General features: G+C 38.4%; 1 protein-coding gene across 1 annotated transcript in view; it reads left to right on the top strand.

Moving 5' to 3' along the window:
• The first annotated feature begins 934 nt into the window (after positions 1 to 934).
• The window catches only part of GREB1L (GREB1 like retinoic acid receptor coactivator), a 60,689-nt gene continuing 43,149 nt past the window's right edge, over positions 935 to 18,474 (top strand). The window contains exons 1-6 of the mRNA XM_066182625.1: positions 935 to 1,598; positions 1,905 to 2,105; positions 9,616 to 9,792; positions 12,458 to 12,634; positions 14,565 to 14,687; positions 17,870 to 18,007. Of these exons, the coding sequence (XP_066038722.1) occupies positions 1,442 to 1,598; positions 1,905 to 2,105; positions 9,616 to 9,792; positions 12,458 to 12,634; positions 14,565 to 14,687; positions 17,870 to 18,007 (973 nt within the window). The 5' untranslated portion in view covers positions 935 to 1,441. The remainder of the gene's footprint in view (positions 1,599 to 1,904; positions 2,106 to 9,615; positions 9,793 to 12,457; positions 12,635 to 14,564; positions 14,688 to 17,869; positions 18,008 to 18,474) is intronic.

The following is an 18,474-nucleotide window of genomic DNA, read 5'->3' as shown; positions in this document are numbered from 1 at the left end:
TTCACACCTATGCATCCAGTAGTGTAGTAGTAATTAGCTCTTAGATATTTGTCTACACCAGCAGACCTCAAAGGCTGCTGGAAGTGGATGTCATTATTATTGCCCTTTTACAGGTGGCCCTGAGGACCTTGAGCAACCCGGTGATAAAGCCAGAGTGGAACTGTAGGTTTTCAAAATGCCAACTTATTTTCTTGGCCAAGGTCTCTTCTTGTTTGTAGGGCTAGGTGATGTCTAGTGAGGGGAAGTACAAAACTGATGTTATAAGGTTTTATACTTTGGTGTCTGTTGATTTAACAGGGTAAAATTTTTCTCTGTTGAAATAAATTTCTCTGAAAGTTCAGTCTTGTGTTCTGAGTATTAGAAAATGTTAGATTGCTGTTTCTTTGGAACATATGCCATTTGGTATAATGATCCAGCAAATTGGAAAATTTCCTTTTTCAGTGAGTGTCCCTGAGCTTGTTTTAAAATCTTCCATGACCACCATGTTACTAAATGTTTAAATCTGAGATTCCGTATCCTAGTGCTGAGTCCACAAATGTAGCAGTCTGTGGGCTGTGTGATGCCATCCAAGATGAAGAAATGATCTACAGGTGTGTTTGTGCTTGAATATTTAAGTTCCTAAGTTTATCATCGATATCAACAGAAATATTAATTGTTAAAGCAGATACTTAAATTATTGTAAATTATTATCATTCTATGAATGTAAAACACAATTTCAAATAAAGACATTTTACTGCATTTGCTGAATATGGTTTAGAAGTTACTTATTTCTCTCCCTTTTTAATGTATACCTTTTGTTGTAAGAGTATAATTAAATTCTTTGATAGGTCAGACTACATGTGGATCATAGTATTACATTGAAGACAGGAGGTGAAGAGATTCTGAAAAGACAGAGAAGCTGACCTTCCCTGTAATTTCAGTTAATATGAGCAAGAGCAAAAATTCAAGTTGCTGGATGTCTTTGTGTAAAGCTTTTCTCTAAATGTGGCACACTGACAAGTGAAAAATCGTGTAAGCACACTCTTTGACAAAAAGTAATGAAGCCAAACTTGATTTTTTAATTTTTTTTTTGTTACGTACCCTTCTCTATTCTACCCTGAATATCCTAGAAAAACCCAAATAATAATAATTTTATCTGCCCTCCATTACTTTTTTATACCAGGCAGGTTCTTGAGGCTGTTGAGAGGCCATGTATTCAGAAGACACAGAGCAGTGTGCTGGAAATGTGCTCAAAGCTTAGGAGAACAGAAGGTTGTAGTCTGCCAGATTGAGAGAGAAACATGAACTTGTGGTGCTAGTTAGAGATGTTGTTTCCACAGCATATTTTCTTGCTAACTTTGTATCAGTGTTGTGGGTGATAGTAAGACCTCTGTCTTCATTTGTAAATTGTCTGATGTAAATTTCATCCCCTTATCAGCTGTTTCCTTTGTGTTTTTAGATCATGGGGAATTCATATGCAGGGCAACTAAAATCTGCCCGTTTTGAAGAAGCTCTTCATAACTCCATAGAAGCTTCTCTGAGATGTAGCAGCGTTGTCCCACGGCCAATCTTCTCACAGCTGTACCTGGATCCTGACCAGCCTCCTTTCTTGCCGGAAGGTAACCATGAAAGTATGGCACGTTTCAGTTGTTTTTCTCTGTGTGAAAAGGGTGGGGTCTGTTTCATTTAAAAAAAAAAAAAAAAAAAAAAAAGAAAAGAAAAAAAAAAAAAAGTAAAAACTGCACAGCAGTTCATTGTGTGACAAAATCTGAATCTTGGGCATCGTTAAGGGGAGAGAATGGCATGCTGGTTATTTTGAAAGGAGATAGATATTGTATTAAAGGCAGATACTGTTGAAAAGTTCAATTTTCTAAGTTATTTTTATTTTTACTGTATTTTATTATTTTTCTATTTTTACTCTGCAGATGTGAAGCCAAAGGTAGAGGATTTGGATAAAGAGTTAGTACATCGCTATTCACAAAATGGAAACCTGGACTTTTCTACTACCAACCAAACCGTTAATGAAATGGAAGATGAAGAAGAGGATGAAGACATGTCAGATTCAAGTAGTCCACCAATCCCATACTCGCAAAAACCTGCCCCGGAAGGGTCTTGCACTACTGATGGTTAGTATCCTTTTTTTTACTGTATAATCTTCACCACTGATTCTAATGATAGTGTGCACTCTCTACAGTTACAAGTTCTCGAGCTAGAAAGTCTGAACATACAGTCAAAGCCTTAGATCTGACAAAATACGGATTAGAAGTATTTGTTTGAGGACATAAAGTTTAATGTATCATTTGAAAGCAGTGTCGAGGACTGGCTGTGGCACTCCATTAGTTTCTGAAAGTCTGTGGTTTTCATTGATTCACTGTCCTCTAAAAGATGACCTGAGTTGGCATCAGTATGGCTGGTTGTCAGTCTATCCCTAAATGATTTTTGGAAACACTGGCAAAGCTGGATTTAGTTGCTTCCGTGGGAAGAAGGAAGAGTTTGGAGAAAGAAAATGGGGAGGACACTTAGTGTACTTTCTGCTGCTGAGGTGATAAGAAGGTTGGTAGTGGAAGCTTGTCCGTTTTGTTTTCCCGGTGTACCTGCTGGTCGTTGCTTCCTTACCCTGAGCTGTCCTGATTTGTTTCTGCTCAAGATGAGCAAAATTGTTGACCATACTATATTTGTTTGCGTTTGAATGTCTTAAAGAAAGAACCAGGTCAATATGGATGTACCTACTTGCCAAAGAAAAATTGATGTGGTTGGTTCATCTTATCCCAAAATTGTTCTATTATGATGGTTTAACTTCGTCAAAAAAGGAAGATCTACTCATAAAATTAGTAGTGAAATGCTTCTTGTGAAGCTTCTTGTTAAAACATCTCCCTGCTGACTTCAGACAACTGAAAACAAGAACTGTTCCCATCAGGTCCAAATGCCCTTCTTGACATTTTATTCAATATCCCCCTGAATCCATGGAATTCCTTGTGCACAAAAAGCTGTACATCAAAAGCTGTAATTTGTAAAATGGTTTTGTGCCTTACTGACGTATCTTGTTATATGAAGTGATAGAAGTAAGGACCAATCATGGTAATTCCTTGACATTTCTGGGAGGTGTTAGTGGCATGTGTTGTCATCTTTGCCTTTTCCACTTCCTAATGCAGCTTACGTGAGCATGTTTACCCCTGTGACAGGGTACTGCCCATTCCCTATAGCACAAAGAACAGAAGGGCTGGCTGGCTACTGTAAAAAGATGGGGAATATTGTTGGGAGAATTTGTTATTCACATAGAAGTGTGGTTTTCTGTTCTTTGAAGGCTTGTAAATTTGGAGGAGGAGGGAAGGAGAAAATATAAGAGGATGTATACCCAGGAAAGTGTTCTCAGCTGAGGACAGGTATCAATAAATTGTGCAAAATCTCCTGTGGAGAGCAGGAGTAGTGTGTTTTTCACTTCACATATTATATGTATGTAATATTAAACTTCTTATTATGTCCTGGAAAAATCTGACCTCTCAGGGGCAGTTTTGTGTTTTGATTTTTATCTCTAAGACTTTTACGATCAAAGCACTCTAAAAGGAAGTTTTGTGTGTTACATCTGCAGAATTTTAGGGTTTTTCATTACTCATTTTTAAGTTTACCATTCTGAATTTACAAGATCTGCGTTACTTTTGGAGGTTCTCAAGGAACTGACTTAGGAAAGCAGTATTTTTGTATCTGGAAAAGGAAAGAAAAACAGACTATTTTCTAAATACTTCTGGTGATCTGTTAGGACATTTCTGCATGATTGTTTAAAATGCCCTGGTTCCCAAACATTCACACTACAGACCATATCTCAACAAGATATTAATCTTATAGCTCATCTTTCATCTTGTGAGTATGCCTTCCAGAGATGTAATACAGGATCAGTGCCATTATTTGCATCCCTTATCTTAGTTATTTAATTGCAAAGGTAAATAACATTATGAAGATGTTAAACAATACTGATAGACCATTTGAACTCGATGTGTTTGGATACTTTAAATTAAGCATATACTCAATTGCTTATCTAAGAGCAAATTATTGGTATTTGAACCTGAAGTTCATAGCTTTGCTTGCTGTAAAACTTGTTTCCTACCTTTTGGATCAGGTGGGATGAAATCTTTTTCCCTTTAAAGTATTTGTGCTGTTTGCTTTTCCTGAATTCAGGATGTGTGCCATAACCATCATATTATTTTCTGTGGCGACTTGTTCTTTTATTCAGATGTATTTGTCTGTCACATGGGTGCAGAAAATAGATCTTAACAGATCTTTAGTCATCAGCTAAAAAAAAATACGTGCCTCACAAGTGAGTTTGTTGGAGATTCTTTCTCAGCTGATTGTAGTATTAGTTCTCTTAACCCTCTCCTTAGCCCATTGGAAAGAGCAACTGCATTTGCCACGGAGCCTTGCTATTAGTCATGAAAGTAATTCACTTATATTCAGGGGCTTTGGGGGCTGCCTTTTTTTTTTTCCTGCTCAACACAACGTTTTGTAACTAAAACTTCCATGAAAATAGGGTTTCAAGAAAAACTATTTATTTGTTTTCATATGGGTCCCTCAAATAGGCAACAAAATTCTTGCATTAGCAAGAAGCTGTTCTGAACCGATTGCTTGCTGTAGCTTTTAAAGAGGCTGCTTCTAATTTGTGGAATAACATTCTATGCAAGCTGAGGGAAACACAATAGTATCACCTTCCTTTTGTTAGCAAATCCTCAATTTACCTGATGCTTAAAGAAAGGCCAAGGTAGTTTCAGAAGCAATTAGGTAGGCGGGTACTTAACACCTGATCAGTTACTGTGAGGTTACAATAGTGAGTGACAGTGACCCCTAATTCATATGTAATTCCTGGAAGCTAATTCTTTATGCAAATACCCCATTTATTAAAATGCAGCAAGGGGCTGGTACCCCACATGGAAACTACTTATAGTGGGGAAAGGAAGATAAATAACAAATTTCATTTTAAAGAAGATTCTAGCACTTGGAGTCGTTGACAGCTATGGAGATACATTTCCAGGAAGATGGGACTGGGTTACGTTAAATGAAATGTTGTTGGAGAATGCAGATGTGCTTCTCAGAACAAAAACCAGTGAATTTTCTTTAAAAGAAATGAAGATGTCTGTAAAAGCTGTTAATACTTTAATTTTTTGGTGGCTGCCCCTGGTATTTGCAAATCTTTAATCGAAATGTAAGTGCTTGTTCCTTATTTGAAACAAAGCTGAGATCCTGTGAGAACATGTTGGTTTGGTTTTTTTTAAGTATTTCAGCAGTTCAGCTTTGGACTTTCGAAGTCACAGGGGAAACCCCAAAATAAGAAAAGGAGCCGGCAGAGCAAATGCAGGTCCAACCAATATGATTACTACTACGTTTCTCCTTTATTCTATGTAAAATGGCAGGTTTTATACACTCTATATTGTTTACACTTTTAGATACATTTTCATTGGTACATGGAACAGGAAAGAATGCAAACACCTATTGTTTTATAAACTGTTTAAGGTAGCTACTATGTCCACACCAATTACTATACTTGTTAACTACTATGAAACCCTTTGACCCTTGCAACACCTTAAGTGAATATTTTTACTGCGACACACACTTGGCACTAATTTCTGTCTGTGCCACAACCTCACAGGCCTCAGTGCCACGGTCTAGAGGCCTAGCATATTGCTCAGTCTGGATGATTCAAGTACAACTCATCTCCTACAGACTTTTGCTTTTTATAATTACATGTCGATAAAAGATTTCACAAAGAGAAGCTGGTTTGGTTTACTGATTCGTGTTTTCTTCTCTTTGTACTTAGATTTTCATGAAAGGTACACAAGTAAATTAAAGTGCCATTTTTTCTTCTTTAGAGGAAATGTTTTACTGCTGTTTGACATAGAAATGTAGGCGCCGGCACAATTATAAATGAATAACTATGAAATGTAAATGGATTTTGAATGTTCTAAGTCTTAGACACTGACAACAGAAGTTCATCTAGTACTGAGACATTATGTCTTGTCTTTCTTAATGTGGAAATTATTATTTCTCACAGATAATTAATTACCAATGCAAAAATTATGCAAAACAGAAAAGAAAATAAGGTTGAGGTCTCTGTGGTGCTTGCTAGTTAGAAAAAGGCAATGTAACAGGGAGAGGGTTAATACCCCCTTGATCTCCCCACACTCTTGCTTCCAAATCAATGTGTTTTGGGTGGAATTTCCTCATTCAGTTTCAAAAAGCAGCAGAAACTTAAAAGAGTGCTTTTCAGCCCTAAAAGTCAAGGGAAAGAAGGATAATGAAAGGCTCTTGAAGTATACCATCTGCATGTCTTTGAAGGAAAATTCAAACCTTTTACTGCACAGAGGATTTGCATCCTCTCCATATCTCCTGATGGAAGTAAGTCTCGGCTGTACCTGGCCAAGCTCTGCAGCCCTCCCGGCTTCTCCTGTGGCAGCTGTTCAATGAGCAAGAGAAAAGCTCATGGGGAGTTCTGAGGGTCTGTTTGTGCTGCCTCTCTCACTGCCCACCCATCGAGATCCCTTTCCCTCTGCAGAAGGGGAGCCAGAGGAAGCCATTTGGTATCAGCCCTGTTTATTGTCTCACCACATCAGAAAATGAGATTTTGGCAGTCACCTGTGAGCTCTGAGCTGGTAGCTGCTTTCTGCCATTGCTGGCAGAGGGGTAGAGATTATAAAGGTACTGAATTCCAGCAAGATTTGTGAAGTTCAGGAGCTGGTTGGATGATATTGGTGTCCCCAAACTTAAGTCCCCTGGGGCAGCAAAGTAATTATAGCTCTCTCACAGGCTGAACATCACAGAGGCATGTGCTGGTCAGCTAGTCTGCACATGCATACCTCTCTGATGCAGAGATGTCGCCAGCCAAAGCAGAGGAGGATGCCAAAGGAGATTGTGAAAGGAGGGAGAAGGGGGAGCGTGCAAGGGATCTGGGAGCACTGGTTAGGTAAGAGATGATACTGGGGGTAAGTTGCAGGTATTGTTTGCAGATTAGGTAGAATGCAGCATTTCTACAGTCCAGTCCCACATATCCTAAATGGTGGAAAATATTAAGTGTATTAAGATCTGTGACCTCTCAAGTAAGAGGCAGCTGTTCCCATGAAAGCAGGCTGTCACTGAATTGTGACTGTAAACTTGTGAAGATGTTGTTTCTTAGGGTTCTCCTGTAGCTTCTCCCTTGGGGACTGATGCAGAATGGTGACACCCAGCTGCTCAAAGGGTAGCTGGAGTTGTTTTGCCCATAGCCCAGATAAAGCTGAGTTATTTCTTTCACCTGGGGTGTCGTGGAGCACTGCTTCACTTCACTGGGACACCAAAACCCTCAAGCACTCCAGGGGGCTCAAAGCTTCTCATGTGGTATTCACTCTTCTCAATGTTGTGAACTCCTTCAGAAAGCAAGTCTGTATTGACACACAACAGTGCCACCCTTACTTGTGCTAGTATTGCTATTGATAGCAATTCCTTCAAAAGCCTCCTGTTGGTCACCATTTGTGCTTCTGGGCGTTTCTGGAACATTTTTAGGAAGAGATCAGGCCAGAAGCTAATTGTGTAAAAGCACGTGTTTAAATCTATGATGAAATCTTACTGCACTTGCTGTTTCATAATCCTTATCTACAGATTTCCTGTTTGCCCACATTGTCAGCAGTGGGTAATTTTTCTATTTTAAATCTAGATGTAAAGTGGTATTTTCTAAGCATGTCAACTACTCAGATTTCACTGAATGCCTAAATATTTAAGGTCAGTTTTGCAAATTCTGGATATAATACCCAAGTGGCATAAACATTGGAATAAGCAAATTTTATTTTGAATGTAAGGGACTTTTCCCCTGGGTTTATCTGCGACTGTTTTTTTCTAAATTACGTCAAAAAGTCTAGATAATACTTAGTCTGGTACCTGGCTTTCTATTTGACTAGGATCAATATGTTTCTAGAGAGCATGCCTTAAGAAGAATTTACCCAATTAAAATCAAATGGCACCTAATCAGAAAATAATTTATTGTGCTTTAAATATGTAGATTTAATACTTCTCTCCTAAAACATATGTATGGTTTTATTGGTAAGTTATAAAGTTATATTGGTAAGATATAATGTATGAATCCCTGATTCATACTTGAAAACTTTAGGTGCTTCATTTCAATTCATTGCCTGGAAAAAGGTGTGTGTGTGAGGGTGAATCCAAGCTAGCTTTCCATGAGCTGCTGCTGGAACTGAGCTGATTGAAGAACAGAAGAAACCATTCAGCCAGGAACTGGTTCAGCAGATTGTGAGTGTAGGCACAAGACTGAACCTGTATTGGACCCTGTTTTCAGCAAGCTGCTGCTTGTGAGGAAATTCATGCAAGCTGATTCTGTGCATTCCACTTTGCACATGCTCTGTGCCTGCTACATTTCTGAGACAAAACCAAAACCCATTAACTTCCATAATTTTTGCTGAGGTTGCTGTAGGTTTTGGTACAGCAGCTAAGAGCACGGACATACGTATCAATAATGGCTGAGTTGGCTTTTGGTTAAGCTGTGATTACGTTGCGTTACCAGATGCTCAGACAATGTCTTTCTCCAGGATTCTTTTTCTTCCCTAAAATTTCTGTGACTATTAAGGACTACATGAATAATATTTTACATCAAGTGTAAGCAATAGGTATTGATAGCTGAAGTCTTAATATCTATTGCAATAAATTCAGATTTATCAGTAACCTTTATTCTTGTGATTATGATTTCCTGTATTTATTGTTTTTTAGCCTGGACACTGCTCTGGGTTGCCTTGCCATGCTTTTTGTGTGACCCAGCCTGCTACCTGCTCACTGCAGGGCACAGAACAGCAGAAACTCGCTCAGGTCCCCATTTTTGCCCACTACTGCTGCTTTAGCTCTACACTGATTAGAAGCCCAAGAAGCAATGTTACGTCCTTATTTTGTGTACATATGTGTATTTGAGTGAGGAAAAACTTAACTTGAAAGTCATGCAGTCCACTGAGACTTCAAGAGACCCAACTGGAGACTTAGTGAAAACATGATTCACATGTCAAAAACTAGTGAATTATTTATTTGTTGAAATTTCTAAAACTGGTAGAGAATTTGAAAATTAGATACTTAATTATTTTAATGCAGTAAGAGAATTTTTAGTAGCCACTCCTGAAATTCAGTTTTCAATTTTTATCATTCTGTTGTATTACTTAATGTTGTTCATGTATCAATGCTAGCCTTCTACAAGCAACAAAGACAAAATTCTTTCTCATGAAAAAACTGTAAACTAAAGTTTGGCAAAGGAAAAATAATCTTTGGCATGTTTTAAGGGCTGTTTTCTGTTACTAAATAAAAAGCTTATCCTCTTATTTTGTGTTTGAAAAATTGGGTTTTAGAGCCATTTGATGTCTAATGTTTGGACACTTAAATTTCTTTTGTGCCTGTATGTGTTCAGCTTATTTAAAATAATGTTTATCTATTGCCTCTGAAATCCTCAGCTAATGGTTCTGATGAGATGCTATCTCAATTTCCTTTATTTCCTTTAAAAAGCATGTATTAAAACTCCAGTGTACAGCATCAAGTTGTGAAGCCCATTTGCTTTTGTAACTGATAAAAAAAAAGAAAATTAAATGAATTCTTTTGAAGAGTTATCTTTTGTTTTGTTTTGTTTTGTAGGTTTTTGTCAAGCAGGCAAGGATTTACGGTTAGTATCTCTGTGCATGGAGCAAATTGATATCCCAGCAGGCTTCCTGTTAGTAGGAGCCAAATCTCCCAACCTTCCTGAGCACATTCTAGTCTGCGCTGTTGACAAACGGTTTTTGCCAGATGATCATGGAAAAAATGCACTTTTAGGTAAGAGATCTTTTTTCCTTTGTGCCATAATAATTCAGAGAAGAAAAAAAGCCAGTTGAAAATTATCTAATGTCATTTCAGCTAATAACCTTCTATTAGAAATATGTTGAGGAGAGAACTGATTTCATTAAATCAAATCTGTAGATGAACCTGTCTTAAAAGCCCATTTTAAAACAAGTTCCTGATTCCACAATTAACCACGATTGAATCGCCTAGATTTCTGTGTGGGCAGAAGTCAATTGCAGCCCTGGCATTCTAAATGTGAACTATCCATATACTCTATCTCTGCTGGGGCTTACAGCATTTTCATTTAAGAAGAAATATGGTCATGCAAGTATTGAAAATGAACTATATAAATCTTTTTTTTTTTTTGATTAAGGGATGATTTCTGCCCTTGGCTTCACCAGAATCATTGTTCTCAGTAGAAGTTCTGGGTGCAATTTGCTTCCCAAAACCCAATACATAGGGACAGGCCCCCCCCCCCCCCCCTCGTCTTTCCCAATTAGGTCATGATCTGTTACATTTTATGAAGTTTAAAATTTTAATACAGCAATGCCTCTTGGTAATTGAAGATAGGCCTATGTGCACCTAGATTTCCTGCCTGGGTTACTACTGGTACACCTTTTAACAAGCTAGTAGAAGTGATTTAATGCATTTTGACTCCTTTAGCCTGTTTTAAATTTACTCTCATTTCTCCCTCCAGTCGTTGTTCTGCCTAGGATATATTCAGAAAGACCTTTCAACAGGAAAGAAATTACAACAAATAAATACTCTGATTTAGCTGCATTGCTCAAATTCTGGTCCAGACCAGCAATATTTTGTGTAACTATTGGAAACAGCTTTGCTTTGTGCTTTAATGTTACCTCTCCATTAAATCCATTTGATATGCTGCTACACACTGTAAACCTTTGGGCCTAAGGCAGAAATGTCCCTGGCCTGAGTTAGGTAGAGGCTGTGGTGTGACTGGGGATGTGGGATAACGGGGTACTCTGATGTTCTTCAGGATTCAAAGGAGCTTCTCCCCTGCTAAGCAGGGGAAATGTCAGGAGCTGACCAATAAGAACTATCTGATAGACAGGCAGATGGTGTTTAAACCTGATTAAATGTGGTACTGCTTGTCTTTGTTGGTAAGCCTCCCCCCCACCCCAGCTTTGTATCCATCCATCATCTCTGGTCTCGTTTGATAATGAACCTGGTGACTCACATCTCTGGCTTTGCTGATGTATTGAAGTGCCTCCAGGCTTCTGTAACTGGCACCTATGAGCAAAAAACTGACTCAGTAGCTCTGTGAGACCCTGGTTACTCTTTCTGAAAACTGGATGTGCGCCAGTAGATCCTGTGAGCTAAAGGGAGTAAAGAAAGAATGATTCAGTCCCAGGAAAAACAGGATGAAGAAATTTGCCTCTTGGCATCCTTGTCCAAGCTGATAATGAGGCATAGTAAGGCTAAAGACAGTGCCCTAATTATGAAGAGTTTCATGGATAAGGCATTTTGTCAAACACTAAATATCTTTGTCATAAACCTATTAACTTTGGCTGACAGGTCAGTGTAAGAACCAGCATCTTTCAGAGTGTTTGTCATTGTGGAAAATAATGATAGTAGCAAGAACGAAAAATTGATTCTCTTACAGATCTTGAACTGATTAGTAAATGGAAAAAATAACCCCACAAAAATAAAGCTTTTCCACTTGGTATTAACCTGGAAGCAGTTTAATAAATCATTATTGATATTCCATAGAAAATCTGTGTTATTAAGGTTTGAAATCATTTCAGAGATAAGTGACATGACAGGTAAGACAAGGGGGTTAATTAATTCTATTAAATAATAGAAGACTGATTCAAACAACAAAGATTTTAAGGCAGACCAATTTCAGAACATGCCCTCTGGTTTGTTCTATGAAATGTGAGACTGGTGCCATCATTATGCCAGATTCCCATTAACACAGCTGTGAATGGCACTGGAAATCAAGACTGCTTATAATTCCTAGTCTGGATCATATTCTCCAGAACTCAACTCAAAATTTCACCCCTTTCTGTGCAGCAAAACTGCCTTTGTCCCTAAATTTGTTACTTTCTTAAGAGAGAAGCTGTAGGTTTTTTAAAACTATTCTGAAGCACTCCTGACTTTGGCCATGCCAATCTTGACATCAAGTGATGGCTTTCAAGACTTTAATAAAACATAAGGTTCAGCTTACTTGAAAAGTATTTTGTATAAGCCTCAGGAAAAATTTATTTGATGTTTCAGTCATATGAAATTGTGCTGATGGATTAGGCACTGTTTTGAGACAGATGTCTGCAGTTTGGAGCTCATGGGTTTTTAATATAGAAAAATGCCTTTTTTTTTTTTTTCTTTCCTTTTTTCCCTCATGGAAATTTTCTAGTGTGGCAACATAGTTCTTCCCATGGCAAGTAGTCACTCTCCTCTACACTTTGTAGAGTGTAAAATTGGTGGTAGGATTTTGGCATAAGTCAGTATGCCCCAAGGAGACAGAGCGGTTTCAGAAGATTTAGGATTGACACACATGTGCTGTGTCTACAGAAGCTGGCTGACTGGAGGCCTCCAGTCCCTTGGAACTGGATGTGTAGGTAGGTTTAGATGGCTTTATTCCTAGCAGATAGTACAAGACATTTAATCTGTTTGTGCATCTTCTACTTTGTTCTTCCAGGATTTTCTGGGAATTGTATAGGCTGTGGAGAAAGAGGATTTCGGTACTTCACAGAGTTTTCCAATCATATCAACCTGAAATTAACCACTCAGCCAAAGAAGCAGAAGCACTTAAAGTACTACCTAGTAAGAAGCTCCCAAGGTGTACTGTCAAAGGGACCCCTTATTTGCTGGAAAGGTAATAAAGGTCCCCATTCAATTAGGGGTATTTTATGCTATTAGGGGTAATGTTGAATGAAAAATTGCGTGTTGCTGTTGAAAATGTATGCATTCAAAAGCAACTGCTTGAAGGGAAAATTCTCACTGATTTCGCTGAAGTTTTGAATTTACCCCAGAAGTTTAAGTCTTAATAACAACCATGTGATTGTAAACACACTTCTTTCCTCATACTGTTGGTGGCAGCCCTAGATCTGCCCATCTTAGAGTGTGCAGTCACCTTGGTAGAGGAAAAGAGGTTACGCAGTCTCTGATGAATTCTTTTACGTGTCTGAAGCAAGGTGACTCACAGCCAGGGCTGCAACATTGGTTTTCCACTGATATTCATCTTTGCAGGTGCAATCCAATCTGTCTCATGCCTGAGGATAGCTAGCATGCTGTAAGATTAAGAAATCTCAGGGAAAGAAAAGACTTGGATGCTTCTGCCATTTGCAGTGTTTTACGCTTGTTCCTACCCTCTACCAGAACAGCCTGTGCAATATTATGTGCTACAAGAGGGTACATTTGTGACCCCAAGGCAGGGTAGCCATGGGGTCTCTTATTGAAGGATGCAGGTTTTTGGAGCTAGAACCATGCAAAGACTCCAGGAAAGAGTGGCTTACCTCCTCACTGTCTACCAAGTTGGTTTATGTGCAGACTACCTGACCTTTTCATCTGTGGTCTCACTCAGTGAAGACAGAGTTCGATCTGGTCCCTGTTGTTCCAAAAAGTTGATGTGAGGAGAGGGGAAGCTCTGCAGGAGGACCAGCAGACATCTGAAGAGTCACATCCTCCTGTGAATAGCAGCATGACACCAGAAAGAGATCGTTATCTCTGAGCTGTATGAGTGATTATAGTTTGTATCAGTTAGTGGTTCAAATGGATCCTGACTTCAGCTGCTTTTCTCTGTTACAAGGATAATTAACTACTGCTTCAGTGTGCACGTGGCTTTTCAACAGCATTTTTTCACAAAAATGACACAAATATTTAATTTAGTAGTGAAATTTCCAAATACAGACAAAGGAAGCCTTACTTTACTTCTGGGATCTTTTTTTCTGAAACCCCTCCCTTGTGCTCATGCAGTTGGAGTTGGTGTGTGTCCTGCTAAATACAATCAGGAGTAATGCACATGTGGAAGAAGCAGATACTGGCTTCACTTTTGGCTGTATGCTAATTGCAAGTGTTCTGAGCACCCATGAAATTTTAAAAAATCAACCAAAAGTCAACTTCATGGACATTACTTTGATAGGTTCTTACCCCATATTGTTGCCATCCATCTGGTAGACTTTCACTCTTCACTTACATTAGTGGTCTAATTAGAAGAAGAGTGCTTTTAAACATCTAAACCCTTCTCTTAAAACAAATCCTGATTAGATCTCAGTTTTAAAAATGGATTAATGTATGATTTTCAAGGTGACTTTCTCCTCCCTCGACTCAGTTTTCATCTAGACAGACACTAACAGCGATGAGATCTCCCTGAAGGTTTGTGGAGGCACATTAAAAATCTGGGTTTCAGCACAATTTCTCCTTTTAAAGGGCAACATATGACGGTTTGTATACAGGTTGTGCCACAGAAGCTGCTGAGTGTTTTCTGGGACATATCCAGATTCAAATCTCAATGTCCTCTTCAAATCTCTTGGAAGCTGTGAACTGAGGGATCTTGCTGTTTTGCAGCATCTGGTCCGTATTTGCCTGGCCCCCTGAGTGGCCCCCAGGGAGGTTTTCTTAATTAGAAGACAAAGTTGACTAAACTGCAAATCCGTATTTTCGTTGAATGCTGCCATTTGCCGCTGTTTGTTGTACGTGCTCCATGTATGCTCTTAACATTTTGTCACCTTTCGCCACCGTGTTGCTGAACTTTGCTGCTGGAAGGCAGGCCTTGTTAATATGTACTGTAGCTGCTTCGTTTGCAGAATGTAGAAGCAGGCAATCATCTGCTGCTAGCCTCTCTGCTAAACCAAATCCTTCGGTGTCACCGTCCACGACCCCAGAGGGTGGATCAGCTAATGGATACAAATCAGGGTTCACTCAGACAGGTAGGAGCTGAAAGTGCTGTAAAGATAACCATTGGGGGTGGTAAGTTACCTCAGACACTGGTGGGTCAGGGATGCTGTAAACAACTGGGTATTTACCTTGAGCCATGTATAGATTACACTGGAGAGGATGCCTTTCAAAATTTGCTTTGGCAAAGATTAAGACCCAGGTGAGGCTGAAGGTTAGATTAGTCTCAAAACAACAGTTGGTGTAAAAGCATTAAATGATCTTTTGATTAATTTCTTTGATTCTATGCCTCCCTGTCTTTGTTTCATTAATTTCTTTGTACATCTCAAAAAACTTCAATTACACATTTGTAGGGAAGTGTTTACTTTGTATATAAACTAGGTTATTTGTCTGGAAAAGGAAAATAATCTCCTTTTAGGGAGAGGCAGCCAGATTTTTTTTTTTAATTCATTTGCTTATTTCCATATTTACTTAAATTTTATTGCACGCAAGGGTGTACCTAGAATTGCAATTTCCCCATATGCATACAGTGGCTTTGTGTTATGTGAGCTAACAGGTTTCTCACAACTATTCTAGAAAGCTATTAATGATATCCTTAAATGAGGAGAAAATATAAAAATCAAATAGACATTGACTAACAAAGAAGCAGCATCTTAATATCATGTATCTATTTATTTATTGCAAGTAGATGAAGTGCTTTTGTTTGAGCTTTCTTCCTTGTTGCTTTATTGCAGCTTCATCTATGCCGTTGTGTGTTTTTGCGTCTATTCATGCTGTTTCTTGAAAAGCTAAAAGCAAGAGAAAATGGCCTGTTAATTGTTGTTGTTAATTGATTGGAATGTCCAAAAACATATATTTCTTTAAAGGAGTATGAAATGCAGATATAAAGCAAGATGGCTAAAATATTTTTTACACCCAGAAAGTTTGTTAAAAGGAGTAACACACAAAAGCTGAACACAGGCATTCATATGAAATTATAATCACTGATTAGTATTTTCAGAGGCACTTCCCTCAGGTGGTTGCCCCTGTCTCTGTTGAGGAAGCTAAATGCTTTAGGCTTTGGGTAAAATTAAATGACAGCATGGTTTAAAGACATCTGCATTTCATTGCATGATCCCTTGGCTTCCAGATCCAGGCATGAGAACTGTGTAGATGCATGAGAACCCGTTTATTTGGAACAACAAGAATTCTAATATTTACACAGCTTTGTCTTCTATTGTATCTGCCAAGTTAATAGATACACCTTTTATATACAGCTTTCTCCTTATCACTCCCTGCCATTTTCAGTCTGCTTGGTGTTTCTGTGTGTCACTGTTTGTACTCCTAGGTCATGCTCATCAAAACCTTTTCATCTCCTTCTACTGTTATCTTCTCATGAAGATAATGCCACATAGATACACATGAATCCCCTGTGACTGGGAGAAGGAGGGAGGGCACCTTTTATTCAGTGGCATAAATTCTGACACGTCACCTATGATGGAGGGCTTTTCTGGCTTTTTCTCTTCTAGATTCTGCATAGCTCTTTCTACTGGAGTTTGCTTCTCGGTTGTTTTAAAACAGGACTACTTAATAGCAGGTTGTTTCCTGAAATTATTTTCAGTTCATCATCAACTCATACCACTTTTTTTCTTTAAAAGTTGTGTAAATATTTCTGGTGAGCAGTTCAGCGTCTGAGTTCTATAAATTACATGTAGGTAGTTATGGGCATACAGTCTCAAAAATACGGTTTTGGGCAGACACTTGAGAGGAGAAAATTCAATTCATGTGTTAAGCAACTAGAAACAAGGCTTTACAAGAGAGATGAAAATTTTAATAACTGGTATTTTTATAACCGTAAGTCCTGCTTAGGTGACAGAGTGGTGTTTAAACATATACCAGCCACTTCCACAGTCACAGATAAAATTTCAAGAAAATGTATTACAACTAAAGATGGGAAAAAAAATTCTCCAAAGCTTCTGGACTGTTTACTTTGAAGAAACTTCAACACTACATATTTACTCTATCATATTTAATAACAGACCAGCGTCTCCCTCCAAGGCCCCTGACTTGGTGATGTATTTTGTTAGCCATTCAGTGTATTTCCTGTGAGCATGGACAAGATTTTCTGGTGGCCCAGCAGCAGCAGCAGAGGCTTCTGTGTTTGTTCTTCATGTCAGTTACTCTGTCTGGCAAAGCAGAGCTTCCTCCCACCCTCCTTCACCAAATGGTGTGTGGCCTGAGGGTGAATGTGTTTGGCAGATCAAGTTGGTCTTTGTTTTCTGTTTTCTTTAGCTGGCTGTTTTACTAGGACATCTGTAGGTGAACTTAGCCTCCTTTGCATGCTTGTTGCAAACTACTTTCTGGACTGATGCTGGGCTAACATGCTTTCACTCTGGTTATAAGAATTTGGATTTGCCAGTGTATGAGCATCCAAATGCTTCAATTTTTTCTTGAAGTAAATTGCAACTATGAAATGCCTGATGTTAAAGGGATGTACATGCTGAGAGGTTTGGAATCAGTTTTATACGGGGCAAATTTTAAAATTAGTTTGTTCTTCAGTTTATCCTTATATAAGATAAGATTTATAAGTTTTAGCCTTGGTAAAGTGCTGTAAGAAGTTTGTTAATTCATGCGAAGAGTTTGGGCTCAAATGTCCTTAATTTTTTTACCCAGATTTATAAATGGGTATATGCTTTTTATAGACAGTAAGGAGGCTATGTTTTTGAATTCGTTTTTTTCTGCCCTTAATCAAGCTTAGCTGTGTCTGACAGAGATTCAGTAGCTTGTTGTGGAAAATCTCAGGTGATGGAGATTCCATGTCCTCTTTAGGCAACTTATTCCAGTGCTTATTCCCTATGCTTGCTGCCTGCAAGTTTCATAAGCTCTTTGATGTAACTTCCTCATGTGAACCAACTGCATTTACTTGCCTATCCCATGAGGCTGTTTTGAGGAGCAATGAGATAGCTCTTTCTACAGTTAAAATATTTTTGAGTGTGCGTGAGTGCAAAATATTGTGGAATAGATCAATCATGGGTTCTGTAGATTATGAGATTCTATGGAAACACCCAGTTAAATGTTTGTTTAAACACCTGAAAGATACATGTCAATTTCTTAGGAGTGTAAAAAAACTGTTTGCAATTTATGCAGAGATGAATTTTGATAAATGTGTACGTAATAAAAATTATATATATGTATATATAAAAATTTTAATCATTAATTAAACAACTTCTATTCTCAGATTCTTCAGTGTTCAGTCCAGCAAAATCATCTTCTGCTGCTGTTAACTTAAGTGGCACACAGGACCCATCCCGGAACAAGAACGTTGTGAAACCTCTGGCGCTGTCAGTACAGCTTGTAGGAAAGGCATTTGCTGCAGGTATGGCTTTGCTTTCCAAAACACCTGAGAGGCACCTAAGGGAATCATCAGCTTAACAGCCAAGAAAAGAGAGTGTAATTTTTTTGGTGGAAAAGGGAAAGGAAGACATTCGCTAGCATTCTCCAGAACTCTCCTATTCCTGCAGTCTTTGGCAGAGAAATTTTTGCAGTTAGTACTGTCACCAAGCTTGAGCCACAGCTTGGCTTTCAGATTTAACATCCTGGTAGGAGTGCAATGATATCTCTTTCTGCACGTCCTAGGATATGTAAGAGAGTGTAAATGTCACCTCTTGATATCACACTGATTCCTGCCTTAGTAATTGAGAGCTGTGTGTAGTTCTGCATTTCTAACAATTATAGTTACTCAACATCCATTTAGTGGAATTTAGTCTCATTTTAAGGAGTTTTAATATCTCTGCTGTTTTAATTGCTTATTTCTGTATTGTGTGTTTAATAAACTATAACCCT

The sequence above is a fragment of the Chamaea fasciata genome, unplaced genomic scaffold (assembly GCF_029207755.1).
Source record: "Chamaea fasciata isolate MVZ Bird 193981 ecotype frontalis unplaced genomic scaffold, bChaFas1.0.hap1 SCAF_1, whole genome shotgun sequence".
Taxonomy (NCBI): Eukaryota; Metazoa; Chordata; class Aves; order Passeriformes; family Sylviidae; genus Chamaea; species Chamaea fasciata.
The sequence above is the reverse complement of the archived record's forward strand: the minus strand, read 5'-3'. Positions and strand labels throughout refer to the sequence as shown.